We start from the raw sequence: 21,925 nt of genomic DNA on the forward strand, positions 1-21,925 counted from the left end.
CTACCAAGGATGCTACTGCTACACTTTCTTCATTCGTCATGGTTTAGGTCCAATGCAACATAATTTAGACCACACAACGGATGGCTGAAAATTAAAAAAACAAAAACAACAACATACAAATCATTTAGTTAGCAAATTAAAAAATTCAAAAGCAATAATATCAATATAATATGACTGAAACATAATGTAGACATTTAAGCTAATTTAGTTCATCTAGAGATTGAATAACGGTACAAGAAAATAAATCACTTGTCAAAAGAAGTTACAAACAAATCTGTGGTTAGATAGGGTACACACAAGAAGAAAAGATAATCGAGAAGCGAAAGTAAGCAAGTATTGGAAGAAACATTAAATTGAATATTAGCGCTTTCATTTATCCATTATTGTTTCATCAACTCATATTTGGCGATTCTAGCTGGTACTACAATCATAACATTAACAAAACTATCAATTCATTTTTCGTTACATAGGATAAGTGTCAGAATAATTTTCATACATCAGGCATCTAATGAAAAAAAGTAATGAGTTAGTACTTATTACGATGTTTCTTGATTAGAGTTGATGAAAAAGCAGGGAACTGAAACTGGCGCTCATCATATTGGACAGCAAACAGGAAACAAAATGACCAAGTCAATTATGGTAGATGCCATCTACTAGTAAGTTGTGGATCATATTGACACGACTATTCATTAAATAAGTAGATGCATAATGTCACAACAAAAACAAAAAAAAATGATGTAAACTTATACTTATGTACATTTAATGAGAAAATATGATTTTATCTGAATTTTCAATAGTAAAATCATGGGGGTTAAATGGCCCCCACATAAGAAATAAATAGGACTTTCTAGTATTTTACTATGTGCAAGTCATGGGTGCCAAATGGACCCCAAATCAGGAAATAGGACTTTCTAGTATTTTTCTCTTTGCAAGTCATGGGGGCCAAATGGACCCAAATCAGGAAATAGGACTTTCTATTTTAGTATGAAAATAGGGTTAAGCCTGCTGAAATAGGCCCTGGAAAATCCGCCGAAATTCCTGTACATGAGTACGTGTTTGGTGACTTGTTCCACGAGAAAGAAAGTAAAAAAGGAAAAGTTCTTTCAATAAATTTATCTTTATTTCTACTTGTACATAGGGTACTATATGCATCACAATGGGGTATTAGAGTTTTTGCCTATTACGTTACTTCGTCTTCAAAGGAAATTAAGTAATATGAATTCCATTTTTTAACTGAAAATTCATAAACACTTGTTGTGATATATCTATATTAATATATTATCATCATCATCATCATCATCATCATCATCATCATCATCATCATCATCATCATCATCATCATCATCATTATTACTACTACTACTACTACTACTACTACTACTACTACTACTACTACTACTACTACTACTACTACTACTACTACTACTACCACTACTACCACTACTATTCTTCTTTTTCTTCTTCCTCTCCTTCTTCTTCTTCTTCTTCTTCTTCTTATTATTATTATTATTATTATTATTATTATTATTATTACTATCATCATCATTATTATTATTATTATTATTATTATTATTATTATTATTATTATTATTATTATTATTATTATTATTATTATCATTATTATTATTATTACTATTATTATCATTGTTGATGTTGTTTTGTTACCATTTATTATTTTATTATCATCACTATTATCATTTACTCTAGCGTCTCAAAAAGAAAGTGAGGGGTAGTAATATAAAGTGGGTGGGTGGTGCATTTCTATAGAAGGGGGAGCAGTCGGTATAGAACGGGGCTGCACAGTTTGATCAAGAAAGTAGGGGAGGGGGGGGGGGGTGCAATATTTACCAATCCATGGAAGGAAGGTGGATGTGCACCTGGGAATTTGCAATCATTTATTTTAATACTTCCCAAAGTCCAAGGTTTGATATAGTTTTGCCAATATATATGTAATTTAAGTCGATCGATAGTTGAAGGTCGAGTTTTCTGGCCAAATTTTAAAATACACGTTTGTCCAAAGTGAGAAAGACAGTTAACTGATTAAAGCTAAACCTAATTCACATATCTTTGGCCATAAATTTCACTTTCAACACCTAAATAACCCGACATAATACAGTTTAGAGACAGTCGGCCCCAAGCAGTGGGCATAACTTGAGTTAGTGGTCAACAGTTACATTGGCAAATCTCACTCATTCACCTAATCCTCTCTTGGCCGTGCTGGCACTCGACCGATAGAATCTCCCTACTCTTTGGACCACCTCGAGAGACAGATCTCTCTGCTTTAGTTCCATCTCCACGGTACGACCCCACGTCTCCGCGTCTCCTTGGATCGGCCTCTCCTTCCTCTTTCATTGGGGTGTCCATCGCAGGGCTTTCCGTGTCAGTGTTTCGTCAGGTCTGCGACAGACATGCCCTAACCATTGTCATCTTCTCCTTTTAATGAGACGAATCTGGGACTACGTCACCTCATTCCCGTTGGTGTGATATTTATTATATGATTTTGACATTGGACCAAACAGGGCACTCTTGACCCATTGTCTCCATATGTCATTGTATCGGGGTAGACTCGGTGCTAAAATCTGAATTTCAAGCTTAATTTATAAAATTTGAATAAACTTAAACGTCTTCATTGAAGAGAACGATTTCAATTTCTTTTACGCCGAACACCTTTAATGTTTTAGAAGTGATAATGACTTTAAACTAAATTTTCTTCATTTAGCAGATTCCAACACCTTACATATTATGGAGCTGATAGTTCGAATCTGATATTATGTGAAGTTAGAGTATACTTCAATTTAGATCATATAGGATTAAATTGTAAATACTTTATCCATGCTTTGTTTGTATTTCATCTAGAGATGCTTTGATGAGTTCTCCAGGCCTTACTAAAGATGTGACTGTGAAGCTCTAATAGAGGTCACAAATTGCGTTATGACAAGATGATAGGGAGAACAAGCTTACGTTCTCTTTTGTTGTTGATGTACCTGTATCATGGTGCATACAGTGCACATTTTACGTATAAACCAATTGGCCAAACCTACCCTTGCATCCTGATGGACGCTGAATTTTCAATCAAAATCATCGCTGACAGCGATAAATATATCGCCGACGTATGGCAATTAGATTCCTTAGACCCCGATAAAATTTCAGTCATCGGAAATTGTGGAGAATCAATGGCCTCTCTGATTCTGGGATTTAAAGAAGATGTAATGTGGTCATTCATCTTCAAGAATAAAGGAGATTTTGTCACATTGGACAGATTCCTGATTTTCACACCGAGAGAAATCTTCACTGAATCTGTGACAAATATCTCGGATCCAGTGACATTCAACGATCCAGACACCATACCTCTATCACGAACAAACGAATCTTTTGTTTGCACATCAAAAAATCGAACAGAATATTTACCTTCCAAACCGATTCCTGGAGATATAAAGTTTAGTGTTCTGACTAAAATCCACCACTTCAAGGTCCAAGCCTTTGGCGTGAAACGAGGTAAGTACAGCCCGTCTGTCAGTTGCCACGAAGATAATCAAACAACTCCTACACCTCCCACAACGCCCTCTACAACGACAACCACCGTGGCGCCCACTAATGCTCCTGATAATACTTACTACGTCAACAACACGCAAAACACGTCATTCTGTATTATTCTAACGGGAAGAATAGACATCGATGTTCGTTACAAATACAAAACAGAAGGCGACGTTGTCAAAACGAGAACCGTTGTGTTTCCAATCCCAAGAAACGCGACGTTCGACGGAAGTTGTAATTTACCAGATGGCACGCAAAACCTCGTCCTTGAATTTTCTAATTGTACATTGGAATTTTTGTTTTGGAAAAATATTACTAAAGATTCAACGAGTTTGTATCATTCTAGCGCTCAAGAAAGTCTTGACTACAGAATAAAAAGTATTAATCTGGTTTACACCAATCACCACAACATCTTCCCAGGCTCAATTTTACCAGATGGCAAAATTGTTCAAGAAAATTCGACGGAGCGGGAGTCGTATTATCCTCATAAATCAAGAGGAACAGATTATTATTCTTGCTCGTCCGAAATAAAAATGAAGATTAATAAAAATGTTGCCATTACCACATCTGAATTTAAATATAAGGCATTCAACACAGACAAGGATATGAAGTTTGATGGAACCGCATCCGAGTGTTCTGCTGATAACAGTCATGACTCTGTGCAAAATGCTATAATCGTACTAAGCGTCATTATGGTGCTCGTGATATTCATCGTCATCACAGCAATTATTCTGTACATCAGGAAAAGAAGACGTTCTTACAAATCAATAAGGGGTTAATAAATGGTGTTCTATTTAAACGACAAGTTTACAAAAAATATGTGACCTATCGCGTAAATCTGGTATCATGACGAAATGAGCAAAATAATGAAAATTGAGTTTGAAGTCCAAATTGTCATAATTGGGAAATCGAAGCTCTTTAAACTCCAAGAAATCAAACTCTTTCTAAAAAAAGGCAATTATTTTTAATCTAATTCTTGACTTAAAGCGTAGTCTGAATTTTGAACACGAGGGTTATCCCCACATATAATTGGTTTGAGACGATAGGTGACATATGTTATATTTTGATTTTGACCATTGGCCAGTGTCTTCACAGTTTCATCTCTTACAAGTTGTAACTATTATTACGTCATGTGATCATGTCCTTACACCGTCAAACGGATTTGAAGACCAATTAAAAAGTTGAGTGAGGAGGGGGAGGAATGCAGTTTCTATAACTCCAAGACTTTCTTTTCAAATAGGGAACAAAAGTGCGGTGTAAAAAAACTGGTTCCAATCTCAGTGGAAATGCAAACTACCCGTCTGAAGGACTGGATAAATACCTTGTGTATTTGATCTTCTGGTTTCAGTGCGATGGCATCTTAATTTCTAGTCTAGATATGCAGGTCGTCAATAAAGATCATCAATCCTCGCTCTTTTAGATCCCTTAATCCTAAGAATATGCCTACGCATCCTGCTACTAAAATAGTTATGCCTCTTTATGATTCAAATTGTAACCTATTCATTATTTAGTCCTCCGAAGGACCGATTACAAACGCACTTTCAAGTAATTTGTAACCGGAAGAATGGGAGGTGTGACGTCACGACTTCTCTGCCATATTCCGATCATTTTACATCAAATTCATTTCTCCCCGCTTTTTTTTATCCTGTCACACACACTACCAGATTGATTCGACGTTATACGTTTGGGATAAGATCATAGAGATTTCAATATAGCTATGTGGTCTAGTGGTATGACACTCGCTATCGGATCGGAAGGTCCTGAGTTCGAGCCTCGCTCGGCGCATAGTTGAGTCCTTGGAGAATGCTCTTTACTCACATTCTCTCACCGTACTCAGGTGTAAAATGAGTACATGGCCCTGAACAGCGTTGTCTCTGTCCGAAAAAAAATTAATATCGCCTAACAGGCGTCATGTCCCGTCCTCAATGTTAAATGTTGCTGTTGGCCAGGGACCCCTTGTAAAGCGCTTTGAGCACGTTTAGTGGATATTGCTCTATATAAAAGCTCTTTTTTAAAATGTACTTGACAATTCTGTACCAACGTGTTTTGTTTGCCATATTATGTAAATGAGATGTGCCACTATGTCGTTTTTGTGACGTTCGCCACAAAAATATTCCAATAAGAAATAATTTTTTTGGGAAAAAAACTAAAGAAAAAAAGTTCAATTAAATAAATAATGAAACATAAACCAAAAACTGACGATCTAGCATTAAAATTATAGCAGTTATAGATTTTTAAAAAGTCGAAAAATTTTCGACAGAGTTGATAGTCTGTCTATTCTTTAAAAACAAAACCTTTGAGAAACTATTTCTACTATTCTGTTGGAGCTAGATCGCCATTTATTTTGTTAATACATTATTCAGCTAATCGAAACTGATGAAAACAAATTATGTTTTTCTATTTTTTTTTCCAGTAAAATAATTAATAATATATATAATATTATAATAATATATTAATAATATATAATAATAATAATAACAATAATCATAATAATAATAATAATAATAATAATAATAATATAATAATAATAATAATGAAATAATAATAAATAATATAATAATTAATATATAGTAATAATAATAATAATAATAATAATAATAATAATAATAATAATATGATGATGATAATAATATAATAATAATAATAATAATAATAATAAATAATAATATATAATAATAATAATAATAATAATAATAATAATAATAATATAATAATAATAATAATAATATATAATAATAATAATAATAATAATAATAATAATAATAATAATAATATAATAAAATAATAATAATAATAATAAATATATAATAATAATATATAATAATAATAATAATAATGATAATAATAATAATATAATATAATAATAATAAAATAATAATAATAATAATAATAATAAATAATAATAATAATAATAATAATAATAATAATTAATAATAAAATATAATAATAATAATAATACTTTATTCATCCAAAGGAATTATTTTGTACAGACTTGTTGAACAGACATGATAATAAGTTAGCAGAAACTAGGTCCTATAAGTATGTATAATGTGAAAGTAATAAAATGTGTAAATTGATTTGTATACCGAGTATTATAAATTCGTGTAAATAAGTTAAAACCAGTTTAAAAAATAAATATATATATATATATATATATATATATATATTATATATATATATATATATTAATATATATATATATATATTTTATATTAATTTATATATATATATATATATTACATATATATATATATATATTATATTTATTTTTTATTTTTTTATATATATGTATGTATGTATAATATATATTTCAGTGAATAAAATGCGATGATATTAAATGGTTTTTGTATAAGATCAAACTTATATAAGCTTAAGTAAGGTCAATTCCTTAAAATTATTTCTACTTTAAAAACCTGTTTAATGTTAATTATCTTATAAATTAAATCACACACATTTCATACACTATGTAACTAAGTATAGTTCTGTGCTAAAAATATATAGGTTACGGAATGAATATTTGTCCATTGCGTATGTTCATTATGTTTGAATTAAATTATCAATAAAGGGTCTTATTTCATTAAAAACTATTATTGACGTTAAGATTAGAGTGTCTACTATGGCACAACAAAAGCGAGGGAGAAACATGTATATTGTAACATAAAGATCCACTTCGCTAGTTAGGCATCATCCCATGACATAGGTGGCTCAAATGAGTGTCTAGTCAATTTAGAATTCCAATTAGGATTAGTTATAAATTCGAATGCCAGAAGGTAAAAAAGATTTTCGATGTATTTCACATTTTGTTCGTGCCGAGATCAGGCGACCACTCCAATCCGATCTCAGATAGAGGTGTATAAGGGATGGTCGCCATCTTCAAGAATTGTACAGAATTTCCTAAAGATATATTTTTCTACAAGCTCATCGAAATCCCCAACGTCATTTGTTGATTTCTTGGCCTTCTTTATTAGTCTGTTTAATTCTTTCTTATTCACTGCAAGGCAGTTGACTCCCGAAGCCGCAATGCAAAATGTGATAACACTTTCCATGGTTGATCTGTAGAATACAGTACAGAGTTTTATCTATTTTGAATTTGAAATGAAAATACATACGTTTATTGACTTTTGCTTTTACGTTTTCAACATGTTCAGTCCACAACAACTTGTCATCAATTATCACTCCTAGGTATTTATAGGAATGGACCTGATCTACTGACTGGCCCTTTAACCCGAGTGGTTCAATCGGTTCCTTTATTTTCCTAAAGTCAATAACCAACTCCTTTGCTTACATTAAGCTCGAGGTGGTTATCACCACACCAAGACACAATCTATTCAGTATTATATGCGTCCTCGTTGCCATTAGCGATAAGATCTTGAAGTGCGGTGTCATCAGTAAATTTTATGAGAAGCACACTTGGATCTTGACTTCGACAGTCGTTTGTGTATACTGTGAAAAGTACCGGGGATAATACGCAGCCCTTAGGGGCACCGGTGTTGATTGTCTTTTTTGTGGACCTGTTGTCACCAACCTGGACGTATTGTACCCTGTCTGAAATTTAAGAATCCAAGCAATAACACGATTACACATACCCAAGGTACCCTTTTTTTGGACAAGTAACTCAGGTTCCATCTTATTAAAGGCAGAGGAAAAATATGCGAAAAATAATCTACAATAGCTCCTGGGGCGATCAAGGTGCTCGTAGATGTTGTTGAGAAACAACAAAATAGCATCTTCAACACTTCTTCCTCATGTACAAAATTAATGGAGATGGTTAAGAATGTAGCAACTATTAGGGCGGCAGTTGATGAGCCACACAATGACATGTCCACAATGTCCCAACCAGACATAAGTGAAGAGCAGTTTGGATTCGTTGTATGAAGGTAGTAAGAATGTGCTAAGAACAGCTGTTGGCTAAACTGATCCATTTAATATAAGAGTAGGACCACGTCAAGATCTGCACTTAGCCCACTGTTAATTGCATCGTAAAAGACGTACTTTGAGAACAGATTCGGCGTAAATTAACATGGAATATGGTGTATGCGGACGATGTGGTACTTTTGAAGCTGAGGCGGAAAATGAGCTGGAGTGATGGAGGCGGGTGTTAGAAATGAAGGGAATTAGGGTAAGCAGATCGAAAACAGAGTATTTGTGCATTGGACAATAGTCAGCAGGACCACCAATAAAGATAGGAGAGGAGGATGTGCCAGAGACAAACTAATTTAGATACTTAGGACCAACTATACAAGGAGATGGGGGCAATGAGATGGAGGTTAAGAAGAGGATCCAGGCAGACTGGAATAATTGGAGGAAGGTAGCTGGAGTTATGTGTAACAAACGAATTTCTGCAAAATTGAAGGGAAAAGTATAATATAATCTATTGTAAGACCAGCAATGTTGTACGCATTAGAGACAGCAGCTCTGACAGAGAAACAAGATAAGAAGTTGAAGTAGCAGAAATGAGAATGTTATGAAAGTGAGAAATGAACTGATTAAAAGGTTGAATGAAGTGAAGAATGTATCGATAAAGATGACAAAAGATATAATGAGATGGTTTGGACATGTTAAGAGACGAGAGAGGGTGTACGTGGGAATGAAAGCATTAGATATTCAATTAGCGGGACATAGAAAAAAGGGAAGCCCGAATATTAGATAGTTTGATAGGATAAAAGACGATATGAAATAAATAGGCCTGGAAGAAGATAATGCAATGAACCGAGATGCACGGAGATATGGTATTCATTATGGCAACCCTGCAGAATACGGGATAAGTTGAAAGAAAAATAAGAAGGGTATTTTTAAATCGATCGAATTTTGAAAGACGAATTTTCTGGCTAAATGTTTAAATACGAATAATTCCAGAGTACGGCAATAGGATTCAATGTCTGATTTTACGTCCGCCCAGCAACCAGCAGCTTGGTTCTAAACAAAGAAAATCAGTACTTTTTATTATTCATGCTGGCTAGAACTTTTCACATATAATGTGATCAGAATGTATAAAAGTCAAAACATGATCAGATATATAATGTTTTTCTCCTCTGGATACACTTTTATTGTGGTCGGAGAAGTAGTTCATAAGGGCGGTGATGGAGATAATGGCGTTCGCCATTTTCCGATAGTTTATAACCAATTACTACGCGTCATTACGAGGGAAGTGACGTCACGACTGTTGAATCCGATTAACTCATTAAAGCCCTACCCTTGTGACCAACATAGAATAACAGCAAGCCGGTTATTTGCCGGGAATAGAGATATTCCACAGAGATAGCATGCGATTGGCAAAGAAGATCACAACATTGTCATCCGGAAATATAATGGACCAACACACAAAACTATGTATAACCTTGAACTTTTATATTTTGGTTAGTACAGTCTAGTGAGAGTTACTCATAAAATTGGATGGCAAAAAACAATAAGAAAGACCTGAGTATAGTCAACTTCGTTCTATCTTTACTGCCGTACTCTGGAAAAAAACCCATATTTTAAGATTTGGCCACAAAACTCGTCCTTCAAATATCGATCGATTTAAATTACCCTCATCTTGGAAAAAACTCTCAAACCTGGGACTCGCGACCTGAGTGACGTCAACTTCATACTATCTAGAGATAGAACAAAGTTGACGTCACTCAGGTCTTTCTTATTGTTTTTCACCAACCATGTGTATGAGTAATTCTCACTAAACTGTATTAACAAGACTATAAACGTTCAAGGTTACACATTGTTTTGGGTGTTGGTCCGTTGTAATTCCGGATGGCAATGTTGTGGGTTTCTTATCCAAGCGCACAGCATCTATATTCGAAACTCAAAATACTCATAGCAAGTGTTAATAGCAGAAGCCACATTGTTTGTTTAATTTCTCTCAAAATCACCTCTTCCTCACTTACATGATTAAAATACTCCACGCCTTGTTCTGAAGCCTATTTTGACACGTTTATGACAATCTTAACTTCTTCTTCTTCTTCTTCTTCTTCTTCTTCTTCTTCTTCTTCTTCTTCTTCATCTTCTTCTTCTTCTTCTTCTTCTTCTTCTTCTTCTTCTTCTTCTTCTTCTACTTCTTTTTCTTCGTCTTTTTTCTTTCAGTTTATTCCACATTTTGCAGGGTCGTCATAATGAATGCCATATCTCCATGCATCTCGGTTCAACGCATCATCTTCCTCCAGGCCCAGTTCTTTCATATCATCCTTTACCTTATCCCACCATCTAGTCTTTGGGCGTCACTTTTTCCTTTTTCCCGCTAATTGTAAGTCCAATACTTCCCTTCCCACGTACTCCCTCTCTCGTCTCTTTACATGTCCGAACCATTTCAATCTATATTCTCTCATTTTTATTGATACATTCTTCACTTCAGTCAACCTTCGAATCCGATCATTTCTCACTATATCTTTTCTTGTCCCGCCAAGTGACCATCCCAACAGCCTTATTTTTGCCACCCCAACTTCTTTATCTTGTTTCTTTGTTGTAGCTATCGATATGATAATAAAATAAAATTGATCCTGCTTAAAATGAAGACGTGTTTTGTTTGTGTACAGCAAGCATTAGGGTTAACCCACACCGGAGACTGACTCCGACTATCCGGTACTGCCGTCCTCTGTCGTCTTCCGGAAAAAGACGTCGGGCACGGACAAAAATTCTAAGAATAAAGAGAAGGGCCGCTAGACCTACCCATACCAAGCTCGAAGAAGAACGACAGAGGACGTCGGGGGCTTGGTATGGGTTGGTCAAGCGGCTCTTTTCTTTATTCTTAGTAGGTTCTAAGTATTGTGTCCGTGCTCGAAGTCTTTATCCGGAAGACGGCAGACGGGTCGTCGTCGGCAGTCTCCGGTGTGGGTTACCCCTTACATGCCTTGTGTCGTTGAGTGGAGAAGTGTCTTTAGGCCAATCTTTAAATATCTATGATTTAATTATGATTTAATTATCACATGATGATATTGTGATTGGATGACTCAAAGTAGCCTGATTGATTATCAATATCTGATAGCAAGCTAGCTCTATCTCAATATCTCCAGATAAAACATGATAAACTACTCGAGGGAAAGGATATGGCGTTTTATAATGGACAGTCATTTAACCCCCCCCCCCTCCTCCTCTCTTCAAAAATAGAATGACATATTCCTTGGGATTGATGCTATGCGTTTTGGTATAATACTCGCAAAACTATGTGTATCCTTCGATGTTTATAGTCTGATTAATACAATTTAGTGAGAACCACTCATAAAAATGGCTGGCTAAAAACATTAACAAAGAAGAGTTGAGGGGCCTCAATTTCGTTCTTTCAATTACCATCGACGGTATGAGTTTAAGTAAAATACTCACTAGTTCTGAACGCGTGATCAATCGTACCATCACAGAAGACTAGGAGTAAACGTTAACGTTTATAATCTGATGAGCTAATTTAGTGATAACTAATCACACAAGTAGCGATCTAACATAAACGCAAAGGGTAGAGTTATGACTACTTCCTTCATTCTATTATTTGTAAACAGCCAGCTACATTTGTTTGAACGGGCCTAAGAATATACCACAAATCCCGCGTTTTGATTGGTCAAAAATCTGGTCCCCCTCCTATCCCTGCTCCATTCCCTATATTTTGTTTGTCACATTTTATCACTCTTTATCACGATTGTACTTTGTTTTGAAGGGGAAAAGAGAGGAATGATAGTAATGTATCTAACACACACAACCAATAACAGTTTGGTCTTTATATAATAAACAAAAAGATAAACAACTTATCTTAGCCTTTAAGTCAAATATATTGATTACGTCATTGAGTCATACTTTGTTTACTTCTCTATAGGCAAGATTAACCAGTTATTTCTGGATAGATAACATTGGCCAGACAACTCGTCCTTCAAAAATCATCTATGCAAAAACTCTTAAACCTGGGACCTCGCGGGTTTAAACCTGTTAGAAACGTACAATTTTGTTATCTTCTTCTTCTTCTAGGTTCCATGCCTGGTCCAGGCTTCGGATACTGCATGAATTATCTCTCTCCATTCCTCCTTGTCTCTTGCTTTTTCAAACAGCTCTTGGATTGTTAGGTTGGTGAAGCCCTTCAGTTGGTCTATGAGTGTTTTTCTTTGTCTCCCCCGGGCGCGTTTACCAGGTATTTTTCCACAACTTGCCAGGTATTCATTCTTATCTTTCCTTACTATGTGTCCGAAAAAGGATAGTTGTCGATCCACTATTAAGGGCATTAGTTTCCTTTGTTGGTATGTTTGTTTTAGCACTTCTTCGTTCGTTTTGTGTGCAGTATACGATATTCTCTGCATCCTTCTCAAGCACCACATTTCAAAAGCTTCAATGTTCTTTTGTGTTTCTGCATTTGTAGTCCAGCTTTCGCATCCGTATAACAAGATTGGCCACACGTAGCACTTCAAGACTCGGAATCTAATCCCGAACGACATCTGTTTGTTTTTCAAAATGTTTCCCAGGTCCATGAAGGCCTGTTTGGCTTGAGTTATTCTTGCTCGTATGTCTCGGTTACATCTTCCATCTGTTGTCACTATTGAACCTAGGTATTTAAAACTTTCTACGTTGGTAAGTTGCTCGCCGTGAATCGTTATATTGCAGGTGTTGTTGTTTTCGGGGTTTTTCTGTATTACCATGCATTCCGTTTTGGTGATATTCACTTCCATTCCCTTGGCTTCACTATCTACTACCACTTTGTCAACAATCTTTTGAAGTTGGATTTCTGATGTTGCAATGAGTACCGTATCGTCTGCGTATCTTATATTATTTATGTTGTGACCTCCTACTTTTATTCCCTCCATATTATTTATGCCCCTCATGATTGTTTCTTGGTATAGATTAAACAGATCTGTTGAGGCAACACACCCTTGACGGACTCCTTTCTTAATAGGAATGGAATTTCCTGTAGAGTTTCCGATTTTGATAGATGCCTGCTGGGTGTAGTATAATGTTTGCATGAGTCTGAGGTCTTTCTCATCAGCGCCAATGGAGTGCAGTTGTTTTAGTATTTCTTCGTGGCGTACTCTATCAAAAGCTTTTTTGTAGTCGACAAAACAGAGGTATAGTGGGGTCTGAACCTGTATAGCTCTTTCACTTAAAACACGGAGGAGGTATATTGCGTTCCTTGTCCCTCTGTCAGGTTGGAATCCATATTGTTCTTCTGCGATTTCGGGGTTAATCTTATTCCTTAGCCTGTTGATAATTATACGCAACAGTGTTTTGTTGATGTGGCTTATTAAACTTATAGTTCTAAAATTTTCGCATCTGACTGCACCTGCTTTCTTTGGTATTGCTATGAAAATAGAGTTACAGAGATCTTCTGGAATTTTCCCAGTATTGTATATATTGTTGAATAATATGTGAAGTTCATCAATTGCTAGATCTCCTAGGCTTTTTAATACCTCTACAGATATTTCATCAGGGCCTGTTGCTTTACCATCCCTCATTCGTTCCATGGCATGTTCAATTTCACTTTTGGTGATGTTTGGTCCGCTTAATGGTTCTTTGAATTTCAGTGGTGGTTCATTTCTATTTGGATCATCTTTCTTCAAATAGGTTTAGAATTTCATTTGTCATCCATTCCTTTTTGCTGTTTATTTGAGCTATTGGTAAATGCTTTTCTGCAGTTGCTTTGACACACTTTTGGAATATATCAAATTGTCTTTCACATTTTTCGTTATCAGGTTCACTTTGGCTTTGTATCATGAGTGCATTTTCAAATTCTTCTCTCATTTTTGTTTGTATGCCATTGTCTTTGCATAACCTGTAATCCCTCTTTTTTATTCTACCAGCTGTTCTCTGAATAGCTTTAAACTTTATCCTTACTGTACAAACAACTGGGACATGGTCACTGTCTACATCGGCGCCTGGATAGGTTTTGCAATTTAATATGCCATTTCTGAATCTTGATGATACTGCTATAAAGTCTATCTGGTTCCTTGCTCTGTCCCCTGGTGATTGCCATGTCCAGGTTCTTCTTGGGTGTTGTTGAAACCAGGTGTTTGAAATCATTAATTTATTTGTTCTACACCAATCTGCCCAGATGTTTCCTCGTTCATTTCTGTCTCCGAGTCCATGTGGTCCGATTATGTCACCATCTCTGCCTCTGCCAATCTTAGCATTTAGGTCCCCCATTACCATAAGGACTTCTTGTGATTTACACATTCGTTTTGCTTTGTCTAGTGAATGGTAAAACTCTGTCATATCTGCATCTGTCGCCTCTTCTGTTGGTGCATAAACTTGAATAATATTGGTGTCAACTACAGGTCCTCTTAGCTTAACCAGCAAAACTCTGTCTGAGATTGCTACGTGCCCTTTGTAAAATTTGGTTGATTTTTGGTCTAAGATCATCCCTACTCCTTTTTGGAAAGAGGTTCCACCACTCCATATGATCTTATATGTCGTGTTGTTTTCTTGTTTTGACATGGTTCCCTGCTCTTTCCATCTCATCTCTGCCAGGCCAAGAATATTTATTTGGAGCCGTTTCATTTCTTTTAGAATGTTGTTTAGTTTTCCTTTTTGGGCACAGGTCCTGACATTCCATGTCCCAATTTTGGTTTTGTCACATTTGTTAAATTTATTTCGCCTAGTAATTGGCTGACGGTTCGGTGTGACCTGACGAACATCACGCTCCCAACCGAGCGAGGCAGCAGTCTTCCGTGAAAACATGCTCCCCTTTACGCTGTCACCGTTTAACTTTTTGGACTTATTCATGCAGTTAACTCGGCAAAGTTACAAGAATGGTTTGCCATTGCCTATTCTTGTCGCCCTCTGCAGTTGGCCAGCTTGACCTGTTACCGTTCGACACCACGAGGAGGTTGCAGTAGGGCTTGATGATGATCTATCTTTGCAGACTTGGCATCATCCATTTGTCGAACAATTTTGTTATAGAGGAAGATTAATTGTTTTGAAATGTTAAAATATTCCAAGGAATTATGAGCCAACCAGTAGCTTACCCATTCACACCGGGTTCGAGTGATTACACATGATTAACGACATGAGAACGAAATATGAGGGAAGTTAGGCTTGCAGTCATAATCATTTCTAAAAGTAGTCCTTGAAGATGCTCTTTATTCAAATTTAACTCTTTGTGATGTATATCGGCAAATAATACGAAAGGTGTTTTGTCTTGTGCGAAAGTCAAGCGATGTTGAGCCTTGTCAGAGATCGAATGGATGACTATGATCCTAAAACTGAGCCCTGTAATTTGATCCTCGATTAAGCACCTTGTAAAGATTTATTACCTCATTCGAGTCAGGCAAGAATAAATACTCTGAGATAGCTTTGGACGGAATTACAAGAGTGCTAGTGCAAAAGGGCACGTAAAAGAAGGCTTGTACTGGTTCAAATCCAAGAATCTCGACTGAATTCGAACTTATGTCCTTTCAATATGTAATCTGACAACTTGCCACTATGCATTCCGCTTCTTTGACAACGACACCTAACATTAGGACGAATAAAACATTTTTATAAAGACCAGGTGAACGCCAACCTTGCGTTTTGTCTTATTAAAGTTTATATTTCCTAGCATATTATATTCAATTCAGTGATACACATTGCGTAATTTATTTGGAATTAAGAATTTTAAAATCATAATAATTGTGGAGAACAAACATCCAAAATACCTACTGCTGAACAGTTGAGCAACTTGAAAATTTTTATTTTAGGTTTGTATTTTTTTTGGTTGTTTTTTTTTGTTGTTGTTGTTTAATTTTGAGAAAATCAGAAATACAATTTTCTGATAGTTAGATTAGCTTAAGATTAATTCAGATATTTTACAGTGCATTTTCACGGTTTACACCATGGTCAATGAGCTGAATTATGCACATTCATTTCCTAGTCGACAGAGCTTACACGGTATTTCATACAATTGTTTTCAAAATACCTGAATGGTGTCTTTATCTTATTCTAAATACTAGTGGTGCCTAAATAAGCCAATAAGATGGAGAGAAAGATAAAGTGAGTAAATGTGACTCATATATAACGGAACAAGACAAAACAAACGACGTTTCGGCCTTTGGCCAAAAGCCGAAACATCGTTTGTTTTGTGCTGTTCCCTTATACATGCGTCACATTAACTCACTTCATCTTTCTTTCCATTTATTGTTCTAAACTAGCACCCTAGAAATACTCATACAAAACATTTATATTCATCTAAATCATGTGTATGTCTGCGTGTGTGGTGGGGGGAGGGGGGGGGGGGTATTATGCGTTGCACCGAAGGACAAAATATCTATACATTGTTTGATTTCGGATCAATTTGATAGATGAAAAGTCTGACCTCGGGTTGATTTATAGTTCAGAACCTATAAAAAGCAAAAACAGTTCACACTTTACACATCAAAAGGAAAAATATCACTTCTGCTATCCTTGGCTTAAAACGAGTTCTATGTTTAATATAAACCACAAAATAAAGGGTATGAATACATATTAAATATAGCTGTGGCACTCTATGAGTGTCTATATCTGTGTGTATACAGGAATGAATACACTCATTAAATTATAATCTTTAGAGAAATAAATGGTTTACAAAATTGACAATACCCTCTCACGGAAAACACCCCCCCCCCCCACACACACACACAAAGTAAACAAAAATAATTAAAAACAAACACCCAACTCTATTCCTAACAGCAACGGACACCAGTATGGCCCTGAGCAAACAAAGCTTAATTCTAGGACAAGAACATGAAAGTACTGAGAAATGAATAATTTACATAGAGGGCAAATAAAAAAACAAACAAAAAAAAACCCACAAAAAAACCCCCAATAACTCGACAAGTAGCCCTTCCAAAAAAAAAAGTTAGAAAAAAGAGAGAGAGAGAGAGAGAGAGAGAGAGAGAGAGAGAGAGAGAGAGAGAGAAAGAGAGAGAGAGAGAGAGAGAGAGGTGGTTGTGGTGGTGTTGGATTCCGTTTTTATTTCGTGACAGTCTTTATATTATATTCCTAGAGAGAAACTTATTTTCTTCAAAACAGCGTTTTACCTAAATATATAGGCGTAGGTAACCTTTAATATAAATATAAAAGTGATTTAGAACCATAAACATAATCCCGAGAAGTTTACATCGGTTTCTGAACCGTTAAATGAATTTTAACAATAGGAAAACAGTCAATATCAAAGGCATTACTGTCAGATCAAACATCGGTTTGAACCAGGTTCTATACTACAAAATATGACGTAGAAATACACTACACATCATCTTACTCTCTCCACTTTAGTACAAAAATGTTTCAAAGGGAGGTAATGCTGTAAATATAAATTTGTTGACAACATTATGGTATACATTATTGTTTAATTACTAGTTTAAATAAATATATGTTCATACGATATACACACGACACGCGTTCATACATACACTAAAACACACAACCACACAAACACACACCATTACACACACACACACACACACACACAAACACATTATACGCATGCATAGATATAATTCTATATAATATAAATGGTCACAAGATTTAAAACGTAGTTCTGCAAATATAGGGTTTGATAATATAGTTTTATATAGAATATATAAATATAATTGCTGCTCTTTGTTGTTTATATCCGTCTTCAAAATCTGCGACGCTAGACTGATCTTAAAGCCTTTGAATATATTTTTTTTTTCCAAAGCTATTTTGCTGAGGTAGTCAAAATGTGCGGTGATATCATCGGTCGCCATTGTCAACAGTATCAACAAATCGATGAGTGTGCAACTCTTGGTCTCAAAGATATTACACATAATCGGTGTGTAACAATGCTATTTTGAGTCCCAAAAAATCATATAATTAACCAGGTAACTGTCGTACTTTGAAAAAACACATATTAAAAAATTTGGCCAGAAATCTCGTCCTTCCAATATCGATCGATTTCAATGACCCTCATTTTGGTAAAAATTGTCAAAGCGTAGTCTTAGGTTTGATAGTTTTTACCAAGATGAGGGTCATTTAAATGGATCGATATTTGAAGGACAAGTTTTCTGGCCAAATATTTTTTAAAGTAAGACGGGGTATCGCAAATAACTGGTTAAGGTGTGTATTTATATTCATTTTGCTCCAACACATTGTAGTTCATTGACTGACGTTACGTTTTTTCTTCTTTTTATATTTGTCAACATAAATTGTGCCTACGTAGACCTAATTCTGTTTTCTGTGCAATGATAAAACTCCTATTTCTATTTTAGTCAGATAGTTGCAATTTATATATCTTTATGACTCCTTTAAAAAAAAGTAATCCTTCAGAGCCATTAGACCAATGAAGTCGGATTTTATCTCGGTTTCCATCGCGTGACACGGGCAATCACAATTTCTTGCTACTCTTTGGGAAGGACGCTAGTCTATCGTAAAGTACCAGATTTAACAGATTCAACTACCCAATAACTGCAGTGTGGATAGAGAGGTAAGAAAAAAAAACCCAAAACAACATCGATTTCATCAGGGATCGATTTCAGCCCCTTTGCGTTTAAAGCGAGTGGTCTACCCACTGAGCCATCGGGGTACCAGATGACCCCCCCTAGCAGGTCAAAAAGTAATAAACCTGGCCGTTCCAGTAAGTTCCAGTATTAGTCTATTAGACAAGCTTGGAGACATATCAATATACTGATATAATATCATAGGTCTTGTATCCAAAAATGAAAAAAAAAAGTTTTATCATTGTGTGTCAAAATTGAAGCGATCTCATTCTTTCTTCCCACGCTTGACTTCGGTTTTTAAAAACATGTTTTAAAAGTATTTTTATATATTATTTTCATCTGTCAATTTTTTTTTGATAGAAAGCAGTAAATACAAAAATAATTGATTAAAAGATTAACATTACAAAAACAAAAAAAACAAAAAAAAAAAAAAAACAACAAAAAAACAAAAACAAAAAACAAAAACAAAAAATAAAAGAAGAAAAAAGCTTCGTGTCTCAAAGAAAATTGACTTTGTATTTTTGAAAGTTGTGGGCATTTCCCATGCTATTGATTATTTTTACACACATTCTCTACAGATAATTCGTTGTCTCATGTACCTACATTAAAATTATATCGTATTATAACGCCCCTTTTATTTTTTTAAAAATAGGAATAGACCAGTCAAGCTAAAATGCATTAATTACCGTTGTGACGTAATCGTGTTATTGGTATAAACAATTTGAATAATAATAATAATAATAATAATGATAATAATAATAATAATAATAATAATAATAATAATAATAATAATAATAATAATAATAATAATAATGACAATGATGATGATAATAATAATAATGATAATAATAATAAAATAATAATAATATAATAATAATAATAATAATAATAATGATAATATAATAATAATATGATATATGATAATAATAATAATAATAATAATAATAATAATAATAAATAATAATAATAATAATAAATAATATGATATGATGATGATGATGATGATGATGATGATGATGATGATGATGATGATGATGATGATGATGATTATGATAATATATATAGTAATAATAATAATATAATATAAAATAAAATAATAATAATAATAATAATAATAATAATAATAATAATAATAATAATAATATAATGATAACCATTACAGGGATTGGGAAACATAGCTGACTGCACAGGTTTTACTACGGATTGCATGTGTATAAGTAAAACACCCACAGTTCCATGTTTTGGTAAAAAAATATTGGTTTCGGAGAATTTACTCTCAGTAGCCTGAACTGACCAAAAAATGACGTCAAAAGACAAGTCTTTCGCCACAAAAGAAAACAAACCGTGAGTTATATTCAAAAGTTCAACCAATGGGATCACTTATTTCCCCGAGTACAACTACTGACAGCTCACTAGACGCTGCACAAACCAAAAAAAAAAAAATGACGTCCAAGTATAGTCCTGGTGGGTCCTAGCGTTGCCATCGCTAACTTATAGCCTGATACTAGAACCCTATGGGACTTATAGATAGTATGCAGATGACGTCACTCAGGCATTTGTTATTGTTTTTGCCATCCGCGTTTGTGAGTTGTTCTCACTAAACTGTATTAACCAGACTATAAAAGTTCACGGTTACACAGAGTTTGTGTGTTGGTTCGTTATACTTCCGGATGGCAATGTTGTGAACTCCTTGGCCAAGCGCATTCTATCTATAGTGAGTTGTTAGTAGTGCTCAAGGAAACAAGTGATTCTATTGGTTGAACTATTGAATACAACTCACGATTTGTTTTCTTTTGTGGCCAAAGACTTGTCTTTTGACGTAATTGGATTCAGTAGTCTGATGTCACGCGCCCGGCAACGGCGGCCATCTTGGTTCTAAACAAAGAAAATCATTACTTTTTATTCTTCATGCTAGCTAGAACTTTTCATTCCCTCTTCATATGCCTTGTGATCAGAATGTGTAAAAGTCAAAACTTGATCAAATTGATGGGGTTTTTTTCCTCTGGATACGCGTTTAAGCTCGCCGGAGAAATATTTCATACGGCGCCCGCCATTGTTCCGATAGTTTAGAGCCAGTGTTACTAAGTTACCATACGTCATTAGGAAGGAAGTGACGTTACGACTGTTGAAGACTATTTTTTGATCAGTGTCAGTTAACGATGGCAACGGCCCTCGTGTTAGGCCGTAGTAATCGTTAAGTTATCGCCTGACACTGAGCGTAGCCATCGTTATGTTATAGATAGTTCGAAGATGACGTCACTCAAGCCTTTGTTGTTATATTTTGCCATCCGCGTTTGTGAGTAATTCTCACTGAACTGTATTAACCAGACTATAAAAGTTCATGGATACACCCAGTTTTGTGTGTTGGTCCGTTATACTTCCGGATGGCAATGTTATGAGTTTCTTAGCCAAGCGCATACTATCTATAGCCTGACGCTGAAATCCAAAAGGACTGGCAGTTTGACGTCATTATTTGGTTTTTGCACGGCCTAGTGAGTTCTCGTTAGTAGAGCTCATGGAAACAAGTTATTTCATTGGTTCGATTGGTTAGCGGGAAGAACTTGTAAGTATTTTACTTTGCATATGTCGATGTACCTGTACAGTCAACTCAGTTCAATAATAATAGGATTTAACAGTCTGGTGTCACGTCCGTCTAGCAACCAGGAGCTTGGTTCTAAACAAAGAAAATCGATACTTTTTATTCTTCATGCTGGCCAGAACGTTTTCACATGTCATGTGATCAGAATGTATAAAAGTCAAAACATGATCAGATTTATAATGTTTTTCTCCTCTGGATACACTTTTATGCTCGTCGGAGAAGTATTTCATGAGGGCGGTGATGGAGATAATGGCGTCCGCCATTGTTCTGATAGTTTAGACACAATTACTATACGTCATTACGACTGTTGAACCCTATTGCTATTGTTTAAATATTCTGACTGCAGATGGGCGTTTTTATGTTCCATTCCCCTGGGAGTTAATTAGGCTTTTAAAACATTTGCCAGCCACTTTTGATGAGCAGTTGG

At 35.0% G+C, this 21,925-nt stretch overlaps 1 protein-coding gene across 4 annotated transcripts in view; it reads left to right on the forward strand.

Moving 5' to 3' along the window:
* LOC144974851 (uncharacterized) overlaps nt 1-5,964 on the forward strand; it is an 11,163-nt gene extending 5,199 nt beyond the window's left edge. For all 4 annotated transcript variants that reach the window (XM_078918211.1, XM_078918213.1, XM_078918214.1 and 1 more), the window contains exon 2: nt 2,857-5,964. In XM_078918211.1, coding sequence (XP_078774337.1) covers nt 2,940-4,313 — 1,374 coding nt within the window. In that variant the 5' untranslated portion in view covers nt 2,857-2,939 and the 3' untranslated portion in view covers nt 4,314-5,964. The remainder of the gene's footprint in view (nt 1-2,856) is intronic.
* The last annotated feature ends 15,961 nt before the right edge of the window (nt 5,965-21,925 follow it).

The sequence above is a fragment of the Berghia stephanieae genome, chromosome 6 (genome assembly GCF_034508935.2).
Source record: "Berghia stephanieae isolate SIO BIC M18660-M18661 chromosome 6, UCSD_Bste_1.3, whole genome shotgun sequence".
NCBI lineage: Eukaryota > Metazoa > Mollusca > Gastropoda > Nudibranchia > Aeolidiidae > Berghia > Berghia stephanieae.